The sequence below is a fragment of the Camelus ferus genome, chromosome 11 (genome assembly GCF_009834535.1).
Source record: "Camelus ferus isolate YT-003-E chromosome 11, BCGSAC_Cfer_1.0, whole genome shotgun sequence".
Taxonomy (NCBI): domain Eukaryota; kingdom Metazoa; phylum Chordata; class Mammalia; order Artiodactyla; family Camelidae; genus Camelus; species Camelus ferus.
Genome location: NC_045706.1, coordinates 57,967,768 through 57,991,164, shown reverse-complemented (window position 1 = coordinate 57,991,164; position 23,397 = coordinate 57,967,768). Strand labels below are relative to the sequence as shown.

At 35.8% G+C, this 23,397-nt stretch overlaps 1 protein-coding gene across 1 annotated transcript in view; it reads right to left on the bottom strand.

Moving 5' to 3' along the window:
• CCSER2 (coiled-coil serine rich protein 2) overlaps positions 1-23,397 on the bottom strand; it is a 125,332-nt gene that overhangs the window by 5,754 nt on the left and 96,181 nt on the right. The window contains 1 exon segment of the mRNA XM_032491609.1: positions 21,934-22,023. Within this exon segment, the coding sequence (XP_032347500.1) occupies positions 21,934-22,023 (90 nt within the window).

Here is a 23,397-nt window from a genome sequence, read left to right as displayed (position 1 = left end):
CCAACATGCTTGCACACGCCTCTGGAACTCACTGTGTGATTATATTTTATACAAATCAGAGGAAACATATAACTTCCATTACTTTTGGGCATTCAGTAAAGAAAAATGAACCTTAAGGTTATCTTTCAATGGTCCAGATAGTTAAAGGGTATGTGGAAGAGCCCACTGGTGGTCATACTGTGATACAGGGACGGATGCTACACATTTACACACACACACACTCACACATACTTTCCTCTTAAATAATGTGGGCTGAAAATGTCAAAAAGTTTGAGAAAGGGCTTTGAATGTGAACGTTTTTTAGAGACCACGTTTTACTAATAATATTTTTACTATGCTAATCTACAAACAAATCTACACAGTATCTCTAATTCCTCCAACAGGAAAGGTGAATCTATTTATACTGCATCATTTATGCTTCGCTACTTTTTTCACCTCCTTGACCAGCCCTGCCAGAGTCAGCAGTCAGGGATTAGGTTCTGGAGGGGTTACAAGTGACTGAGAACAAAGTTTACTGACTACGTGGACTGATGGTTGTCATGATGGTATGGGGCTGACTTGCTATTTAAAAAATAATAAATCAAGAAAATGAGTCCTCAAAAATTAATCCATACAGAATATGTTACTCTAAACTCTTATTTTAGAATATACATTTAAAAAAAGTCACCTCAGTTTTTGATTCAAGATAAATGTCCTAGATAAAGTCACTGGGCACTCTCACAATGTATCACCACAGATGACTCAGAGGTACTAAAATCACCGAGGAATTAATTCAACAGCGTCTCCTTGGGGTTCCCTAGAAAAAACTGATCATGTCAAAGCAATATACGCCTCAGAAAGATTAGTAAAAACATAAAGCAGGACCCTATCAAGCAAACCAGAATCTACCTAAGGGAAAAAGAAAAGCAACCAAGGAGGAAGAAAGTACAACAGCAACTGGTTGATTAAGTGGGGACTTGTTTTCCCTTTTCACCTCTTTTCACCTTTAAGAACAAGATGCTAGTCTTGAGTTTAAAATCTTAGAGCAATTTAAGACCTGTGAAAATATCAGTGACAATTTTTAAAATGATGCTATTGTGTATTGCCCATGAGGAAAAAAAAGGTATAAACTTGTGCTACCGGCTCAAAGCATAAAAAGGTATAATTTTCTAATTAAGACAAAGTACTAAACTGATTAAGATAATCAACCCTCCAGAAAGGGGGCACCATGAACGGTAGATAAATTACCCATTTGCACTGTTCTGATTAATTATATTACCCAACTGACTACTGATTATCAGAGAACTAAATGGAAATTCAACAGTGTCAGAAAGACGTTCTGCTTGTATTAAATGCAGGAAAGCTCAATATCAAGTATTAAAGAACTAGAAAATGATCAGGTTTTTTAATAATAATAAAAATTTGAGTCTGAGAGGAGTTAGACTGAACAATTGTACAAAAAAAGTCTATACTATCATTTAATTACATTAAATAAATCAGTTGTTTCTAAATGCTGAATAAATAATTTAGAGCATATATTTTTGTTAAAAGTTTATTTTAGTGGTATTAATTTCCCTATCCCAAAATTAATGTCTTGTTTTGTTATTTATTTGAAAACTAGTTTGAAAATCAATTCTGCTACTGTAAAGAAAAAAGTCTCTCGAAGGAGGTCAAGAAATGACTCTAGTGAGGATCAAGGAAATGGCTTACTCCTGACATGTGGAAGACGGTGTAGAACCGGTTACCCACTAAAGACTGGACTGTCATTAATTACTTGCTGGCAAGCTGAACAAACTGGCTCTTAACATCCAGTAAGCAAAGCAGAGATGTGTTCTCATGCCTGTTGCTTGCAGTACAATTCCCCAAATTCTAAACACTCAACAGTGTTCATACAAAACAGGATATTAACAATTCATCTTGCCCACATTCACTACTACACTACTACATTCGTTTAGAATGAATTCTAAATCTAAAAAGAAAAATCCCATGTTCTTATGGATACTAAGATCAATAGAAAGGAATTTTTTTAAAAAAATCATTCTTTTTTTTTTAATTTTTAATTTTGGTGGGGGGGAATTAGGTTTGTTTGTTTGTTTGTTTGTTTATTTATTTTTAATGGCGGTGCAGGGGATTGAACCCAGGCCCTCATGCATGTTAGGCCCGCAGTCTACCACTGAGCTATACCCTCCCCCACCATTCATTCATTTAAAAAATGTCTGACATCATGCAGTGTAGCAGGTATAAGAAAATACGAAGCTGAACACAATGCTGGTCCTGTGATTGAGAGGCCTCATGAAGAAGATAGCCAGGTAAACAAATAATGAGACCATGTCTAAAGCATAACACGTGGAAACAAAAATTAAACATATGCCTGCTTAGAGAGGTCACAGAAGGCATCCAAGAATTGCAAACATCTGAATTAAGTTTTAAGATGAGTAGGAGTTTGCAAAGTAGACAAGAAGGGAAGAACATTCAGGGTAGAGGCCGAGTACATGCTAAACACAAAGGCAGAAAAGAACATGGTATGAACGTAGTAACTTCAAATTGTTAGACTGAATTGGGAAGCACACGCTGGTAGGGAAAGTGTAGGCAAGGGCCAGCTCATAAAGAAAGAACTCAGGTCAGGCTGCTTAGTTCTGACTCTGCACAGTAGATGAGGAAAGGCGCTGTTGAATTTTAAGCAGAGGAATCATAAGATCCTACACATATTTTGGAATGTCACTCTGGTGCAATCAGTGAGAAACATAATGGGGGGGTGATGAGTTTGTTAAGCAGAACAGCTAGGTAGTATACACCACTGCTAACAGCCTGAGTGACAAATTACAAAGGTTTAAAACTAGGATATCAGGGGGTAGGGGGAGGCCTGGAAAGGACTGAAAGAGATTTTGAAGGTGAGACAGGAAGGTGGCTGTTTGGGAGAAATTTAAGATGAGTTCTGGGTTTCTGGCTTTGAAGATGCAAGATGAGATGCTGCCCTGTATCAAAAAAGACCTGTGGGGAAGTTGCCCACAAGCCTATTCATTCCACAGCCTCAGCAGCCCACAGGACTCGGAAGGCAGAAGGAATTCCCCCACTACTGAGGGGACTTCAGGAAACTCCCTGTTGTCACAAATAAGTAGAGCTTTAGCACTTCACCCTTGCAACTTGCAAAAAGGTTGGTCACTAAAGCTGCAAAATGTGGACCTAGACTTAAAGAGCTAAGTGTGGCTAACTGGACTGAGCAATTTCAAGTCTTAGATACATATACTTCAGCACACTATCCTGAGAATTCTCGATGCAATGCTTACAGATGTCAGAGTGCCAGCAACAGACACTACTGGCTAATTATGCAAGAGGTTGACAGGCTTCTTCAGTGATGATCTTAAATGTCTATTCTGGGCTGCTTACAGAGACAACCAGAGACTGTGAGCTCCTTAAGGCATGTACCGTGCTTTATTCATTTTTTTGTTGTTGTAGTTGGTATTCTCAGTATTTGGCACTTAGTAGGGATTAAAATAAACTATCAAAATAATACTTCCCTACTGGGTCAATGATGCAGCACTAATAATCAAATAAAAACAAGTTTTAAAAAACGCCGACGGAAAAAAGGACAGAAATGAACTTATTTGCAAAACAGAAACAGACTCACAGACAGAGAAAATGAACTTATGGTTACCAGGTTGCGGGGCAGGTAGGGATAAATTGGGAGTTCGGGATTTGCAACTACTATATGCAAAATAGATGAACAACAAGTTTCTACTGTATAGCACAGGGAGCTGTCCTCAGTATCTTGTAATAGCCTCTAATGAAAGAGACTATGAAAAGGAATATATATATAAAACTGAATCACTATGCTGTACACCAGAAATTAACATTATAAACCTACTATAACTCAATAATAAAAACTATTACACAGAGAAAAAAAAGTTAAAAAAAATGTGTTCTCCAAGTACGTTTGGGCTCAGCTTAAAGATTCATGTTTAGAGGCAGCATGAGGGATTCACTTTATGTTAACTTGAACGCAGCACCCCCCTTGTGACCTGCACCTCCCATGATGACCTACCAGCTATGCCAGAGATGGTTTTTAGTTGGAAACTAGACATTTCTGAGCGAAATGAGTTAAGGAAACTGCCTTGACAAGCATTCAACTATTTTCCATTTCTAATTCTAATAATTAAAAATGATTATAACATGTGAAAACACTTAGGACCTCCTAGAGCACATCAAGATTGCTCAATAAATATCCTTTATGATTATTAAAAGGTGTGACAATGATGAATTCAAGCCATGGCCCTTTTGTGACTGGATCTTGGAAGAGAGAGAGAAAAAAAGAAAGTTCTGTAATACTATTATAATAAACTAATTGCTACAGAGTACAAGGTTTCTAGGCTCTAAATACATATTTCAATAATGTCAAGTCATCTAAATGTTTTAAATCCACAGCAGGAACGTCTGATATGACACAGAAGCCAAAGTTCCTCAAGTGCCCTCCTGGAAACATAAACCAGAGCTAGCACAAGCAAGGCATTTTAATGTTTAGAGAGAACTGACATGTGGCTACATGAAGAAGTCTGTGCAACACAGTACTGAATCAGTTAGCTTTTGACCTGGGTCTGAGTTCTGGCTCTATCACCGTCAGTGAGATACTGGGTAAATTATCTTACTACTGTGAGATGGAATTTCATCACTTGTAAAATGAGGATAATAATAGCACCGACACCTCATTGAACTGCTGTGAATCATAAGTGACAACATGCTCACAAAATGCTTAGTGTAATGCCTGACACACTGCAAATACATGACAAATGTTATACTCGGGACTGTAAAAGAACACGGTTCCCCTTCTTTCCAAAGGTAGATAGATGAAACTCCAGCTTTGCATGCATGATCTCTAATTATCCAAGACCCTAAGTGAAAGGTATTGTCCTTTTTTTTTTTGAAGAGTAAACTGAGGTTAAATGAACTTAGGTAAGTATGTCCAAATTCACACACTTTAGCAAATGGCAAAGATAGAATTTCGAACTGATAGACTTTAAAATGCAGCACTAAAACTTTATTCGGTGATATTTGGGTTAATTCCAATTAGTTCACAGACTTTCAGAATATGCAATACAGCCGGAGGATTATTTTTAAAACTCAGAAGAGTCCATGCCAATACTCAGGTGTTCACCTTCCTAGATGATGCCCTATCTCCAGCTTAGCTGATCTGTCCTACACAGTGTAACACTCAGACACCAGACTCAGGCTACATTGTAGAACAGTATTTCTGGGGAAACGTGGTTCCAAGTGACCCACTGGAAGAAATATACTGAAAACAGGAGAGGCAAATTAGCACTCATCACTAAGAAAAACTTCACCTTCATTGTTTCATACCACTTCAAAGGTTTCTAGAATTAACGTAAGAAAAAATACTCATATTAGTTTTTTTAAACATTCTTGTTTTAAAGTCACCAACAGTTAAGATGGTAGCGAGAAATACCAAGTCCTGATGGGATAAAAAGATGTCAAAGTGTGTAAGGTAGAAAGTAGAAAATGTTCTAAAGCATAATAATGCTACTGCATAATGGACATTGGAATTACCTAATGTTATTTTCTTGGTACATACAAATTTATCATTATTATTAAATACATTTTGAAGGTTACAAGGAAGATGGAAATGGAGCCGTCTGTAACATGCCTGTAATTTCATGCAGGCTCTGACATGCATCATGCAAACTGGGGAGAAAAAAACTGATGATGAAGAAGGTGGTAGGAAAAAAATCTGAAATTGTACTGTACCACGCTTTGTCAGAGAAGTAATGGACTAACTTCTCAACTCCTTGCCAATGGCATAATGGGAGAGCAGAGACAAGAAAAAGACAGGACAATGGTGTCAGAGACCACATACAACACCAAGGAATTGTCACGACTGGGTAGCAGCCAACAGTATTTGCTTTGCTTGTTATATTTTTCGAGGCATTATTATTCTATTTAATATATTTCTATAAAATGAAAACATATTTTTAATAGATTTATATTTTCTTGCTGAAGTGGTTTGCAAGTTAATACAAATATTCATACCCACAGAACAGTGTAAATAAAACTTCTTACCCTTAAAAGGAATCAGTCACTTGAAGAATCTTACCAAATGAAATATTGAAAAGAATGTTGACACAATTAATATTCATACTCCAAAGATCTAAAAAGGTTTAGCTGCATGCAATCCCTTACAAAGGAAGTAAAAGTTATTTTTAACAATTTCAGAGTCTTGCATATTATCAATAAGCACAACTCAATGTTAGTTTACTTTTATTACTGCTGCTGCATTCAAAAGGATAATCTGAACTTCATGTATGTCTTAAACATGATGTTCTACATTATAAGCAAGGCTCCATACATCACTATAGAGACGGAAGACATGCTGGGTCCCTAGTATAACTAGATTCAAAGAATTCTGCTCTATAATTCACATGAACCCAATCAAGCTTCCAAGGATTCTTGGGGACCAGGAATTCTCTTATACCCTAGATCTCAGAGAACTTAGGGAAGACACCAGACTGATAAATATAAATTATAAATAATTTCTTAAAAAAGAAGTTCAAGTGGCTTTTCTAAGCTATCAGTTAACTGCTTTTAAAAAGTATCATATAACAGTGACTTAAGTAAGCATTTACTACACCGGCCTAACCAGTGTGAGACGCTTAATCTTCATGAGTCTTTATCTCTAAGACATGGAACCCATCAGCATTTACCTCTGGGGTGGAGAATAGTTTAGGGGGAAGAAAACACTAAGTAACATTGTAATAGTACAATTCCACTGGTGTGACCCATATGCATGGTGTATTTATCCAGAGTAGGCAACTGCAGGCACTATGATGTAGCAACAAATACAGCTAACAAAACAATCCTACAATCTGCAGAGCAGATTGTTATAAAAGGCTTATACAGTTAACAGCAATCACTGTGTTTCTCAACACTTTAAAATTATGGGAGAGAAACTAACCCATGCCTACATTTATGGGACAGCCTCCTGGACCATGAGTTTGATGCACATTTCTAGTCAATTAACCAATGACTAATCTGCACGTGAATTAGCTACAAAAACAGACACAGTACTATATTCTCTATCAACCACACTAAAAAAAACTTACTGTAAAATCGAATTCTTCAGTTTTTAGTGAGTTACCCTTTTCTGTTTCACTGAAAAATATTTTATTTTTATGAAAAGTCACCCCCAGAGCTAATTTCTCATTAAAGCACTGAAGCTGATGCTACTCTTACATATAAAACTAATTACAGACACATGGTGAAGCCAATCAGATTGGGCCATGTTACTGTATACCTTATGAGCATGTTTGACAGCTCAATAATACACATCAAGAGTCTCTAGAAAGCACACACCCTTTAATTAAGTACCATCCTTCCAGTGCTGACAATGATTTGTACACAAGAATAAACTGCACTGCAACAGTATCTCTATTTAATAGGGGAAAATGGAAACAATATCAACGTCAATCAACAGGAAAAGATGAAATAAATCATATCATATCCACATGATGATGTATTATCACACAGCTATTAAAATCTTTCCAAAAATATTTACTATATGAAAAATGCTCACAGAATGATGCTACGTGAAAAAAAAGCAAAAGCAAAACAAAAAAACTGAGAAGAAAGTATGAGAGTATCATATGTCCTAAGAGAAAGTACTATTTTGTGAATCTTTTATCTGAATTTTAAATATATACACACATGTGTGTTGGGTTGTAAATACATAGTTTCATTCAGTAAATACATACTGGGTTATGATGTAAAATGAATTTGTGTCATTTGTCAAAAAAGGTTTGTGAAACAATCCCTGAAGATTATAAGATGAGGAGGAAAAATATAAGACAACATAATTGTCATTCTTAATATAATTCTGGTGAATACAATTAGTTATTATTATAATATAAATTTGGGAATCAGGCAACACTGCATCAAGAAACTGCTGGGCTATTATAAAACACTTTTTTCTTGCGATTTAAATTACTGCACATGAAAGGTAAAGGTAAGTAAGATTCAAGCAAGACGTTTAAGAGCAAATTTAAAAATCTCTTTAGGCATGATAAGAAATAGGTGTTATTTCAAAATATACTTTTTGAAAAGTTAAGTATTCCTAGATACTTGCATATGCTCTGGCAAGAAATGTCATTTGAGATTACCACTAAGGCTTTAACTTGCCAAAAGTAATTATTTTTATTAATTTTTTTCTACTGTGAGGTAGGTTGTATTTACAATTCCTAATTTTACACAGCTGGAAATTAGAAAGATTAAACAAAATGTCAGTTAAATCAATTTGAACAAAAGTTGAAGTGCCTCCTGACAAAAGGGAGACCCCTGTATGTCTAAATATGGATATTTCCTGCTAACCTAGAGAAAATTTTAATTTGAAACCAGAAGACAAGCATCAAGTTGAGACTAGCAATGCCTGAGGGAAGAAGTGTAAGTCAAAATTTTCTGAGAAAGAAAAAATTATACTTAAAGACCAACATTTTTCTTTTAACTCCATTTTTTTTTTTTAAGAGTTATTCTTAAATTCACCAAGAACATCCTTGGCCACTGCAGCTTTCTGGAGTGACCAGGGCCAAACAGTCTCCATAAACATTAGTTATTTCACTCTCTACAATGTCTACAACAGGGTATCTTTTTAGGCCTGTTTTAGGTCTGCTACTCTCATACATTTTTAAAAACAAAACCAAAAATAGACTGCCTTACTGAAGACTAACAGCCAAGCTTACCTCGATTCTGCATTTACAAAAAAACAAAACAAAACAAAAAAACGGCTCACTTCAGTTGATGCTCCTGAGGGCATCAGAAAGAACTTATTATTGAAACACGGTAATGTAGGAGAACTCTCAACTACCTACCATCACTTACAGAATTAACTTCTCTAAAATCAGCACTAAAAATCACATATTGACTAAACGTGGAGACATACATTATTTCAGTGAATATGTAAAAGTTTAGAGTAGGAAAAGGGGAAACCTATTCCAAAATCCTCTGACAAAACTACTGGATTTACTGTTATCATTTCATACCTCCTCCTTCTCTATATTTTATCACTATAATAACAATAATTATTATTATTAACAGTAGTACTAGTAAACTCCTTCAGGTGTTTTCAGGGTAAATTCAAAATAGTATAGTAGTTTAAACATATTTCTCCTCTAAAGGAATCTTCGAAGCTCAATAAGAGCTGTCAAAAAGCTGTGAACAAGTCCCCCAGTTTCACTCTGCACAGAGTCCTGTAAGCCTCAAGGATCAAGCCTCGGGGCCAGTTCTCTTAGCTGCATAAGCCATGAGAACTTACCCAGGGAAACACTCCCATGTATATATCGTCTCCTAGGTGGCCAACACATCCAGACTCGGGAGAACCAAAACTTTCTTTGTGCTAACTTGGAGTTGCAGAGAAAGAAGGTTTGATCTGGAAAAGCTAGAAAGACAGGTCTTGACAGTAGTGTTAAAGGACACACAGTGCTGCTTCATATTTGGAAATTAAAAAAAAAAAAAAAGAAGAAGAAAAAGCTCTGAACCCAAAGGAGAAAAGAAGTATTTGAAAACAGAGGGCCAGTAACTCACGTGAGGAACAAAATTTTAAAGCTATACAAATAAACTGGTGAAACAGGTGTTTCTGGCAAACATGTTTTAAAAATAAGTCTAAAACTATTTGTAATACTGAATAATTAACTTTACATTTCAATTCCATATTACAGCTAGCTGAGGGGAGGGACAAAGGAGAGGAATGGTGAGGAAAAAGAACAGGGACTAAAAGTGACTGGCTCTGGTCACTTCAGAAAACTGAAGGCACGTGCGTCAATCCGAGGTAAAAATGTCAACCATGCTGGGTACTGGCTACAAACCTAAGAATACATTTGTTATAATTGCCCTTTGAAATTCAGATTATTTCACTAGCAATTTAGTATAACTCTTTATGTGCTAGCCATCTTTAAACAGAGGAGAAAAGAAAGCAACTTAATTGAAATAAGAGAAGTAAAAAGGACAATTTACAAAGGTAGCAGGAGGTGGAAAAGGAGGAAAGGGGAGGACTGCTTCCACTCAACAAATTAACTTGCTGCTAAATATATAAAACTTGATATAAAAATCTATGCAAACGCTCCATTCCACTGTTCTTTAAAACAGTACAAAAGGGAAGGGAAGATACAATGGCCAAAAAATAAACTTCAAACCTTGTCTCAAATGCATGTTGATACCTCATAATTGACTAATTCAAGAAATAAATTTTTACTTGAATAAACCACATTTAAAATTTTTAACTGCTTAAAATTTCCCCCTTTTGCACCTCTGATACTGCACCTTATTTGGATAAGGATAGTTTATGAAAAACCTGGTATGAATCACAATCAGGACAAATCCATGGAGAAGGCAGAAAAGTGGTAATATTTCTATCTCTTTTTCATTAATATTAGCTTTTTTGGGGTGACTTTTCAAAAAAGATAAAATATAATCAACTTACCAGGTATACTTAAGTACACAACACAAAATAATAAACATTGGAAAGCAGATTTAATGCAAACAAAAAAATTTTTTTAAGTCAAACAATTACTAAATCATTAGAAATGTTAGTAAACCATGCATATTCAAAAGTCATTTCTTCTGTACTGTAAAGCAGCTGATAAATTACAAAGACACATTAGTTGTTAAAAAAAAAAAACCCTTGAAAAATGATTTAAAAGATTTTTCTATTAGATGAAAGTGAAATGCAGTCAAAGCCTCTTGCTTAGGAAATATTTAAAGAAATGTGCAATGGTCTAGTAAGCCTGCTCCCTAACCAGTATGCATCTGTCCATTATACTACTGCAGACAGTGTATACATTTTTAACATGACTAGATAAAAATAATAATTTTTATTCATGTATCTCAAGGTCATGAAATACGAAAATGTATTAAAGACAGATGCATGGCAGTAGGTCCAGGGTCACTGGCAATAGGTTTAAATAGCATTAGGATGAAATTAACTTCAGATAGCTTTCCTAAGGCTCTAAGTAGAAGTTCATTTACATGCAGTCAAAGGAAGTGTTAATTAAGAGAGGAGAGCCCAGGGAGTGCTTGCTGGTTTAGCATGTGCCTGCAGGTCACTCTGGACAGGAGAGGAGGCGCTGGGGAGAGACAGGTCATGCAGAAGGGGAACACCATGAACGGGGAGCCAGAGCAGGATAGGAGTGAGAGACACAGACTCACTCTGTCTGCGGTGCGGCGGAACAGTCCGTGGGGTCCCTTGGAAGGAGCCCTGCCAAGGAGAGAAGGAGGGAGCAGAATACCCACCCTGTGCAGAGAGAGATGGGGGTAGGGAAGTATAATAAAAAAGGGAACCGAAAAATAGAGAAACCACAGTCACACTTTAAAAAAATAACATAGCAATAGTGTTAATGAGAAGACACACTTCATTTTTTAAAATATAAGCAGACCAAATTACTAAAAATACATCATAATCCAAACCTAGTTTTTTCATATACTTTAAGAAAACAAATTATTTTTCTCTAATATTTGTAGTTAATAAGAAATAATATATTTTTTTCTGACATACATTTATCATCACGTTATCTCTTTAAAGTAGCAGATTCCAGTGTTTTGAAAAAAAAGTGAAAGCATTTAAAAGACTGTAGGTGTTAACCAGAAATATAATAAACCAGGTAGTAAAAAATTATCATACAAAAAAATTTTATTTCTTTTTTAAATCATAGGTTTTCAGAGAATTAGCAGGTAAAATAAAGAACATTAGCTGAAACAGCAGAACCAACAGAGCATTCAAAAGACTTAGGATGCTGCGAGAGTGAGTACTTTATCAAGAATGTGACATACAGGCCACAGGTCACACATGCAAGCTTTTTAATTCTAATAACTTGTGGCTTCTTAGCTTTACTTATTTTAATCAGATTATCAGAAATGGAATACAACTGATATATCATTTACTTCAATTTCCCCACTTTCCAGGTAAAACTGAGTCTTCAAGTAAGAATTTGTTCGGTGGTACACAAATACAGTAAGATTGGGTCTCCTGTCTTTCTGTTCCTAGCCTCCTCGCTGACGAGACCTACCCACACATAAAACTATAGAAACGTTCATGAGAATCAGGAAAAACGAGCCTGTAAATCACCATCCTACTCAGTTCAGTCTGCAAAATAAAGTATGCACAATTTTTCAGACCAATTAATCGGACATAGAAATGATGTATTAGAAGATTACAAACATATTTTGTTGGTGTTTAGAGAGTTCAGGAATGTTGGTCCAAATAAAAAACTTTTTTCTACCCCTGTATCAACATTGTCTGTCTCAGTTTCAGTATAATCAGACACTTCTTTAACTATAAGAGCAATCCTACATTGCTCAGTATAAAATAAAAGCCAAAAGAAAAAAAAAATCCATTTTCTATGCTGATGAAGGGAACAAATAGCTACAAGAAACTAAATAAAATTAATAATCTTTAGAGCATCCTAGTAAACAGAGATGCTGTCTTTTGAAATTATTGTACTTTATTCTCTTATTTAGCTATGGATGTTTATGAAAAGACATTAGAAAATATTTAATAGGGTGATGACCTGAGGTGCTCTCCACAGGTGTTACGTGATACAACTCCATTCTGCTGTTTCAGAGAGGTTTTAGTTCAATACCTTTACACAAAGCAAGTCCTCAATCAAGAAGGGCGTGTATTTCCCTCCCTCTGAGTTTTCACCAGGGTCAGTTTCTACCTCACTGCACTGGATAAAGAAATTTTCAGATAGGGATATTTTGCACATAGGCTAAACCAGTAGTCAGAGTTCCTTCTCAAAGAAATAAGTTCTCTCTGGAGGTTTATGGAAATAGTACACACTGGGAGCCAGGGGAACTGTGTTTTTCCTTGATCTTCTACAAGCCTTGTAAACTTGAGAAAGCCCCTGATCTTCTCTGAATCTCAGTCTCTTCATCTGTAAGATGCAGGATTGGAATGTGCTATAGATGGAGTTATGTCCCCCCAAATTTTGTGTGTTGAAACCTACTGCCCCAGTGTGATGGTCTGGCAGTAGGGCCTTTGGGAAGTGATTAGATCATGAGGGTGGAACCTCATGAATAGAATTAGTGCCCTGTAAAAGAAATCCCAGAGAGCCCCCTCACCCCTTCCAACAGGTGAGGACACAGGGAGAAGATGGCTGTCTATGAACCAGGAAGCAGGCCCTCATCAGACACTGAATCTGCCGGCACCTTGATCTCGGAATTCCTAGCCTCCAGAACCATGAGAAACAAATTTCTGTTGTTTATAGCCAATTTGTCTATGCTATTCTGTTATAGCTGCCTGAATAAACTAAGACAGAATGGTTCATCTCTAAGAAAAGTTGCACTCTTGTTTGTTATAATTCAGTCGCTCACACGTCTGTTCTTATCCCCACTCCAGAGTCATTGTTATCCTGTAACTGTATAACTCTGCTTATACAGCATTTAAAACAACCAACTTTGTATTAAATTGTCTCCCTGATAAATCACTAGCTTTTTAAAATAACTTAAGGGGAAGTATCTGTAAGAATATCTAGAATCTGACAAGTGCTTAAAAGATGTTAAACGCCCCCATATTCTCTGCATAACAGTCCCCAGCACACAGCAGAGTCTGTTTACTGATTCAAACTGAATTAAAACAAGTTGTTGTGTTTATCTAGAGATGCAGATACAACATCTGCCAGGCCTGGACATATACTGCAAGCACCTAAGAATCTTAAAACAATGAGGTATCTCTACATACCTACCAGAACGTTAAAATTAAAAAAAAAAAAATCACAACACTAAATGCTGGTGAGGATGCAGAGAAACTGAATCACTCATACAACACTGATGAGAATCTAAAATGGCACAGCTGCACTGGTAAACAGTTTCCCAGGTTCTTTCAAAACTAAACATACAGCTACCATGTGACCCAGAAATCACACTACTGGGCATTTATCCCACAGAAATGAAAATTTACATCTATACAAATATTCCTAGCAGCTTTATCTGTAATAGCCCCAAACTGGAAACTACCAAAAGGTCTATCAATAGATGAGTGGTTAAACAAACTGTGGAACATCCATATTAAGGACTACTACTCAGCAATAAAAAGGAACAAATTACTAATAGATACAACTACTTGGATGGATCTCCAGTGAGTTATACAGGGTGAAATAAGCCAATCTCTAAAGCTTATACACTGCATAACACCATTTACAAAATATTATTGAAACAACAAAATTATAGATATGGAAAACAGATTAGTGGTTGCCAGGGGCTAGGAATGGTAGGTGAAGAAGTGGCTGTGACTATTAAAAGGCAGCACACAAGGGGAACTTTGTAGTGATGCAATGATTCTGTATCTTAAATATCGTTGTGGTTGCAGGAAGTGATAAAATGGCACAGAACTATACATACTCTGATGTCAGTTTCCTAGTTTTGATAATGTACTATAGTCATACAAAATGTAACTAACCATCGTGGGATACTGGATGAAGGACACAAAGGATCTTTCTGTACTATTTTTGCAACTTCCTAGCATCTGTAAGAATTTAAAATAAAAAGTAAAAAAAAATAGAGGAATAAAAATGTAATACACATTAGGGTAATATAGTGGAAAATTGTTTGAAATATTAATTATATTGGTAGGATCATATTTTCTTGGGGAAAGAAGGAAAACATGTTTAAGGCCCTTCTCATCCCTATAAAACTAAAGGTAATTTCCCTGGTAATAAAAAGATTATGTATTCCTTTCAATAGTGGGGCGGGGGGGGGGGGAACACAACTGAAATAGCTATAAAACATGTCTAATTAACCTTGAGACCAGGCAAGTTGAGAGACAGCAGACATCTGAGCAACACTAGCACTAAGAAACAGCATGTGCTGGCTCCCCAGGGCTCCGTGTCTACTGGAAGTGTTTCTACAAAAAGAGAACTTGGAAGACCCTAGTTTAGAAACTCAGAAGACGTATGATTTATAAGATGTAAGGAGAGGGTAGGAAACGTGATTTTGAGCAAAAAGACAGCATTAGCAAAGAATGAAAACATTCCCAGTTGGATACATCTGTTCCAGCAGTGAGCGCTGGAATACACTAGTGTTGGACTGAAGACTGCTGGAAGTCATGGCAGTCTGAAGACAGATTTGAGAGCCAGAAGGTCTAGTCCCCACGTCTAGAAGACAAACCCACCATCCTCTGGTCCAGAAAAAAGGCCTCACTGTCCTATCATCTGACTTACACTTTGCTATCTGTCCATGAGTATCATAAACTAAGAATCAAGCAACACTTTTGATTTAGTATCCAAAGCCCTCATAGCACTGGGATGGAAATACAGGAAAAAACTAGTCAACGTTCACTGAATGAATGAATAAATGACCTATGGTTTAAAAGCTGAAGGAATTTTTATTGTTGTTAATTCCTACTACTTAGTTTGGGTTTTAAGCCAAACCCAATGACCTCCATACAGAGCTGCACTGTCCAATATGGTTACTAGCAGCTACATGGAGTTATACGGAAAGCCTGAACTGAAATGTACCATAAATGTAAAATACACCCAAGATGTCAGACTTAGCACCAAAAACAAACAAAAAATTGGAATGTAATATATGTCAATATCATCTTTATACATATCAAATGGCACTACTGGGTTAAATAAAACATTTTATTAAAATTAATTTTGCGTGTATCTTCTTACTTTAATTTGGGTACTAAAGTATTTATACTATCTATGTAGCTCACATTATATTCATACTGGAGCACTAGAGGGCAGGAGAGTGCATACTTCTTTCTTAGTTAATGCCATGAAGATCCCTTAAGCTCTGCCCAGGAAAGGATCTTTTGCTCATTTGAGTCTACTTTAAATCTTCTGATGACTTTTAAGATGAAATGGTAGATAGGAGATGCTTTCTGCTAGAGAAACCACAGTGGCTGTATATATTAAAAAAAAGAAGAAGGTAGTAGGCATACATGTGAAAACATCACATACAAGGGGAAAAAATCTACTTGTAGGAAAACAGAGTATCTGATATATAACTTAACTGTAATAATATTCTAGTTACGCTTAAACTTGGTGGGACAAAACACACACACACACACACACACACACACACACACACACACACAAACAAACAAAAAGGAACAAGAAAACATAAAAAAACAGGAGCATCTGGACTCAGGGTTTTAGAGGAAATTACATTTCTCTCAAGATAAAGCCTACAGAGGCAGAGTCTTCACATAAAAACACTTTTCCGTGAACGCTAACCCAGCAGGGGTGAAAATAAAGAACTGTGAGCCAAGACCTCCAGAATACTTGCAGCTCTTCCCCCAGCAGCTGCTTTTTCTTAAAGCAGATATGAGAACAGATGTGAGTTACCACCTGAAGTTAGAGGATGGAGAATTTTTATCTTAGCACTGAAGAGATGAAACGTTTCCTGATTCATGAAGATGAGTTTGCTTGTGTCTTCCTCTTCTGGGAGAGCTTAGAAAGCCCCCTGGAACGGTCTTGCTCCCAAAGGGGTCTGTGGCACTTGGCACTGTAGCACTGAACTTTCTTGGTGGATGAAACTCTATTACTAAAGATTTCTGTCTTCCATACACTCAAGCCCCCAGACCATCCCCATTTTGAATCTACATCTGTATCTAACTTCTCCTAAACCTTTCAAGTTCCCATCCTACATATTCAAACTCTTCTACCCTTTTATCCTGCCAGAATCTTAAATTCAAGGGATCAAAATATACATCTAAAATCTTGAGCAGTTTTCTTCCCTAGTAAAATCTTTTGTCTGGGTTCTTCTGTTTTCGTAACTGACATGTCACCTTCCCAGTCATCCACATTTGATAACTTATATTCATCTTTTTTCCATTCATCACATCTTTTTCATCTATGCACTTTATCAAGACAACAGATTCTGCCTCAGTGATCTCTCCGTCACCATGAAAGATCAAAAATCATAGGTCAGCCCTCATCTCCTCTTGCCTGGGCTATTATAACGATCAAAGTAGTTTTCCCTACCTCCAGTCTGTCCTCACTGGGACTGATTCATTCCTGCCAAGCTCTGTGCTAGGTGACTAAGAACACACGAAGGAATGAGACAGCCCCTGCCTCAAGACAGTTTCTCCTCTCACGTTACTTTTCTTGTAGCAAAATATAGTTAAGCTTGGCGCCTGCTCGAACCTTCTGGCTACAGAATTAAGTTGACAGTTCTCAGTCTAACATCTAGGTCCCTTCATAATGTAATCCAAGTGTAACTCTCCAACTTCTCTCTTTTCTCATAATATTCTCATATAACCATTACTACCACCACCACCACCAGCAGCTACACTAAAACATGGCAAAGTATAGTAAGTGATTTAAAACAACACAGAGGTAATCCAAATGTTAGTTTTAATAGCAAAAGAGATTTCATCTACTTGGTAAATGTTTATTTAATCCATGCCCAGATATTCCTTCTGAGAAATATAACAAGCAGCCCCCAGTGCCCAGTGATCTCATAAGCAATCTCACAGAATACCAAGGTTACTCCAAGACCATGGTAACATGAAACAAAACAAGATCACTTCACGATTTTAAGTACAGACAAAAGCAAGGTCACACTGTGCCATCCACAACATATCCTAGACTTTCCTATTTTCTGATAGTATCTAATCTGAGCAAACCCCTGCTGCCTCAGACCCTCCCTCAAATCACCCAAGAAAAGCTCAAATCCTATAAAAGCTTCTTTCTGACACACACTTGAGATCATTCCTCCTGATGTGTGTTCTTCCTGCTGCAACAAGTAATCCACCCACCTTGCTTCACGGGTATATTCCTGGTGGGCTGTGGCTGAAGGTAACTGACACTTCACCGCTCTGAATGAATGAATGAATGATCAGGACAGCTATTTGTTTGGAAATTTTAGGACTAGGTAAGAGAAATGGTATTATTTTCTGCTATATCAGGAATGTCAATGTAACTTTTTGAAGGAACTCTCGGAGCATAATACTAAAGAGATTCTCTAGGAAAAAAAACTTAGTTACATTTGACATTTTAAAAATGGTAATTTTCTAAAACATCTGTAAAACTGTTTCTGTAATTACCTAAGGAAAAGAAAAGTTACAATGTTCTAGCAAATAAAGGCCTAATAGATTATTACTGCTAGCACAGACGAAAAGAGGAGCAACTTTTATTTCTTCTTTTATTACCCTAATGAAACATGGTTAATTTCTTCTGAAAGACTGATTTGATCCTGCTGCTTTTTGGAAAGCTAACAGGATCATTCAGTTCTCACTGGCTAACATTAAATTCTAAGAGTAAAATCCCTTTTCGTCCTGCCTACACCCTCAATGTACAGTCTTTTGTTTTCTAACTGCTGAGCAAACAAACTTGGCTTCTTTCAGTGGATATTTTAAACTAAGTTCCAAAAACGCCTACTTTAGTGCTGGTATTGGTATTAGAGGACACATATTTAGATACCCTTAAATTTATGACCACATAAATCGTTCAACTGCTCTAATATCCACGCTTAATTTGTTCCTAGCCTTGAAAACCAATTCAATTTTTCAGTTACTGGTTTCAGTTGCTATTGTTTGTAAAATCCAGGGTAAAAACACACATAAGAGAATTCTTGGTGTGTTGTCATACACACATGCATACTAGATTGTGATGTCTCAGCACAAAGATGGCTCCTATCAGCATTTAGCTCACTGAAACACAGGCCGCATTCAGTGGTCAATGTCTAACATAGATTAAACGATTTAAAAATAACTGCATGACAGTGTCATAAATATCATGTATTCATACACCAAAGCGTGTGTATATATATTTTACACTTAGAATACTTATAGTGGCATATTTTAAATATAAGTAACAGTGAATATAAACAAATAAAAGATCTTTGCAAAGAAATAAATCCTTTAATTCCCTTTGGAAATATATATAAATATGTAATCTCTCTCCAATTGGGAGACACAGCACATCAAAGTCAGGACATTAATCTCCCATAAAAATTAAGCAATGATGCTGCCTGCTTCCAAATCAGAAGGGCATGTGGTCTGAGAGAAAAAGGACTTAGGAGAGAGGACCTGAGACAAATCCTTCGGTTATACTGTTCCTTTCATTTAACATTTCATCTCAATTTCCAGGCAAGGACAAAAAAAAGGAGCAGAATTCTTTGCTAGCACATATATCATGACTGCTAGGACTAGGTAAATTCCTTTTCCTCTGCAACTTATAAACAGTTGATATGTTTTTTGTGATATGTCTACAGTAAATTTTTCTGATTCACTATTTTCTATTTTATAAATAGTTACAACAAGAACACAGTTGACTATGATATTTTGAAATACATGCATGATCCAATAAATCTGAGGCATGAGAACCTAATTCTAAGCACAAAGAATTGCAAATAATGCTGACCATATTCCAATTCTTGAATTTATATAAATTTTATTCCTATTAAATATGCTATGTGAATTAATCTCTAATTCAGTACTAGAAGCTAATTCCAACAGAGAATTTAAAATTTATGTAAAATCATCTTTCTACACTCATTTGCTATATATATATGTATACACACATACATATATATACACATACATATATATACATACCATATACATATATATACATATATATACATATACATATATATATATATATATATATATATATATATATAAATACATATATATTTATGTTAGTTCTTAAAATATGAAAGAAAATTGGCATAAGATCAAATTGTGCACAATCTGAATTTTACCTGACAGGCAGCTTTCCGACTGATACCGATAAAACTGTGTTTATTCCTTACTCAGTTTTTGTCTCATGGGGGAAGACGAGAGGCCAGCAGCCAAGGAAAACTCAGGAGGGGCTGGGGTTAAGGCTGGCTTGTGTCATTATGTGAATGCTTTGGGTCCATCTTGCAATCTCTCCTTTGAGATTCAAGGGCATAAATAAGTTTTGATGATGTGAGTCTAGAAATGTTTTCTGGTATTTTGGCTTCTCTAGTTAATTCAAGGTTCAAACAAATGCTCTGTAAAAGTATACATCATGAAAATTTAGAATTTACTTAATGTGCAAGATAATTATTCAAATCTTCAAATACTGATGTTAAATGCTTTTAAAACAATATTGAAAATACATTAAAAATTTAAAATTCAATCCAAAATATTGCTACTTATAAGAACATGCTTGGGTCAATAATGCCACATTATCTTTAAAATAAAGTTTTATAAGTTTATATGTTTGAAGTGAATCCTTATCTCTCACACAGTCACCATCTTCCTGCATACTCCCAGGCTCTTCAACTATTTTTGTGTGAATGACTAGACACCTTCCACGCTGTTATTCTTCTTTTCACGTTATGGTGAAATGCACCATTTTATCTGGGTGTTCTGTCCCTCAGATGAGAATATTTGGTCAGAGACAGACTTATCCACTCTCCTCTGAAGGGACCATCTTTTCCTACAACTCATTCCACTACCTAAATATCAACTCCATCTTTTTTTATTTTCCTTCATTTCTTCCAAAACTTGCCTTCACTGACTTCCCCTTTACTTACTGCTCCAGGCAGCTTTCCTATATCCATCTAAGCCGACTTCATCATTAACTCTAGAGATGCTTTGTCTAATACGGTATCCACTAGTCATATGTAGCTATTTAGTAGCTATTTACATTTAAATTCATTACAATTAATATTATTTAAAACTCTCTTCTGTGGTCACACTAACCACATTTTCAAGTATTCAATAGTCAGGTGTAGCTAGTGGCTACTGCACTGGACAGCACAGAAAATTCTATGGAAAGAGTGCCGATGAAGAGAACTGGAACTCATCTCTGTCTATGGACATCTCTTGCTTTCTGTGATTCAACTACTACCTTCACCTTCTTCACCAAGCTCGATTCTTCCACCCAGGCTTTCCCAACCCTTTCAAACTTACAGAACTTTCTGCACTTTATATCACATCACCAGCTCCTTTAATAAGCACTTGCTAATGGAGGAATCCTTATTCGTCCGTGTATTTTCTTTCTCAATTTCTCACTTCTACTTCAAGAGTCTAATAACTGATGAGAGGGGAGAGGTTCACTAAACTTTGGTTGAATAAATTAATTATTGGCATCACACTTTATACAGAGCACACAAAAAATAACTACTTATTACATTAAAAGAAGTATTTTATAAACTTCAAAGACCCATTGCTAAGTTTTAAAAATCGGATTGTTGATATTGCATTAACCATTGTAATTCCCTGTTCATTTGTATTACTAGGATTCCACTGCTTAAAATAAAGCAAAAGAAGAGTCAAGGCTGGCTTATGAGGCATTCTCTTACCAAGAAATAGCTATTACTTGGCACCATAGGATAATGATGACTGAAGGCCATGGTGATTCTCTGGCTCAGGTACATCCTGAACTGAGTTCAGAAAGTGTATTTTTAGCACTAAATATGTTTTGAGATGTAGTATTTTTGAAAAACAACAAAGAAGCACAGAATGCACGATTATTTTCTATTGTTTAGGAGACACTGTTCCTTATCCTAACTACACCTAAAATATAACCTTTACAGCCTGTATCTCAGCATTTACTTGAGTAACTATAAAATATATTTGAAGAGTCTCAACAAGTAAAAAGAATATGCTACATCATATATTTTCAGAGCCATATGTTGCTAAAGAGGGAAGACTGCATCCTGAACTTCCTTTTCTTTTAGGGCATGGGGAAATACTACTCTCAAAAATACATGCAATGAGAGGGAGACTAGACACTCAAATAAAAGGACCTACAGTGTGCAGAATGGAAAAGCTATTAAATGCACATTCATTTATATAAGACACAGAAGAGAAGCTTTAGAAAGCACACAAACACCTAAGAGACAAGAAAAAACAAATTATCTAAAAAAAAAAAATTAACAGCCATGGCAGATTCAAAATTACTAGAGTAAAAAAGAGTAGAACAAAAACATCAAAATAGTAAGTGACAAGAAAAGAGGGTAAGAACGTGTGTTACTTACAGGAATTCTTCTCCAGGGTGTTTGGGTATATTTATCAGCATATGTGCATTTTTCTTCTTTAGATTTTTGGTGGCAATTACACCGAGTTGCCTGCACAAGAACACAAATTTCAACACTGGTGTAATCCTACATATACACATATACATACAAACAAAGTAATCAGGGTCTCTCTTAGAGAGCTGAAAAAAAACAGCAAACATCTATGTCTATTAAGTAGGCTCCATCTCATTCACAGATTAGGTTTTAGAGCCACTCTGTAAGGCTAAAATTTTAAATGGTCAAAATTACCCTTGGCGATCTCTTATACTGCCCATAAAATACACAACCCATGACAGATATAGATAAAGATATAGATACAGATATAGATGTATATGTGTGTGTATATATATCTAAAGATATGTGTATACAGATGTAGACTATATACAGCAGTATGTAGTAAATAATATAACTGCAAAACCTCAAATATTTCCCTAAACTATTATGTTACTACAACCACTGCAGCACAGTTTCTTAAATTTATTTTTGATGGGACTCTATTAGATATTAAATACCACCAGCGCACAAGTAAGGCTGCCTCTTCATCCATGAAATGCTTTTAAAAGCCCCTTTCGTGATGTGCGGACTTTACTGAACTGGAATATTCTGAAGGATCTCTGCCCTTGGACAAGGTCTGTCTGACCATCTCAGTTCATAAATAAATCCTCTTCACATGACTTCACTCAGAGCACACTCACTTAGTCATTTACACAACACAAAGTAATGTACCTATTGTGTAAATTACGATCTCTCAAATAAATACCAATTTTTTTTAAAAAATGAAAAGCTAGATAATGAGAATTCCTCCTTAGTCTGAAGCTGGAATTTAACCATGTTATTTGTCAAATAACCCCACTGTAGGTAAATATATGTTCTTGTAGGAAAACCTACATAGCAAATTCTTGACTATTGCATCAAGTTAAAATTATAAGTTTCTATTTTTACAATACTTACCAATATTCAAATTTTTTTCCTAATTGCAATCAAATCATCCCAATTTCCATAATCGAAATAAAATCTAATCAAAACCAAAAATCTATTGTACACACGTTTCCACTCCTTGTAGTACACGCATATTTCCCATTCCAAAAAATGGGACAGTTATTGAAACAAAATTCAACATATAAGCAGATCAACTTAGTCTCTTGGAATTCAATATAATAGGACTTAACTTTTAACATATATGGGAGGTATGTAAAGAAAAAAGATAATATAGAACATTTATCTTAATGTAAGCACATTAATTATTCTATCCTGACTGCTACCAATTCCAGAAATAATTTCCTTTCTATGGCTATGTGCTAACATTTGAAGAAAATAATCAGCAAATATTTGAATTTTCCATAATTCAGAAAATCTGGTTTTTAGTGACATTTCAATAGATAGAAAACAACTACCCAAATCATTCACTCTCCATGTGCATTCTTT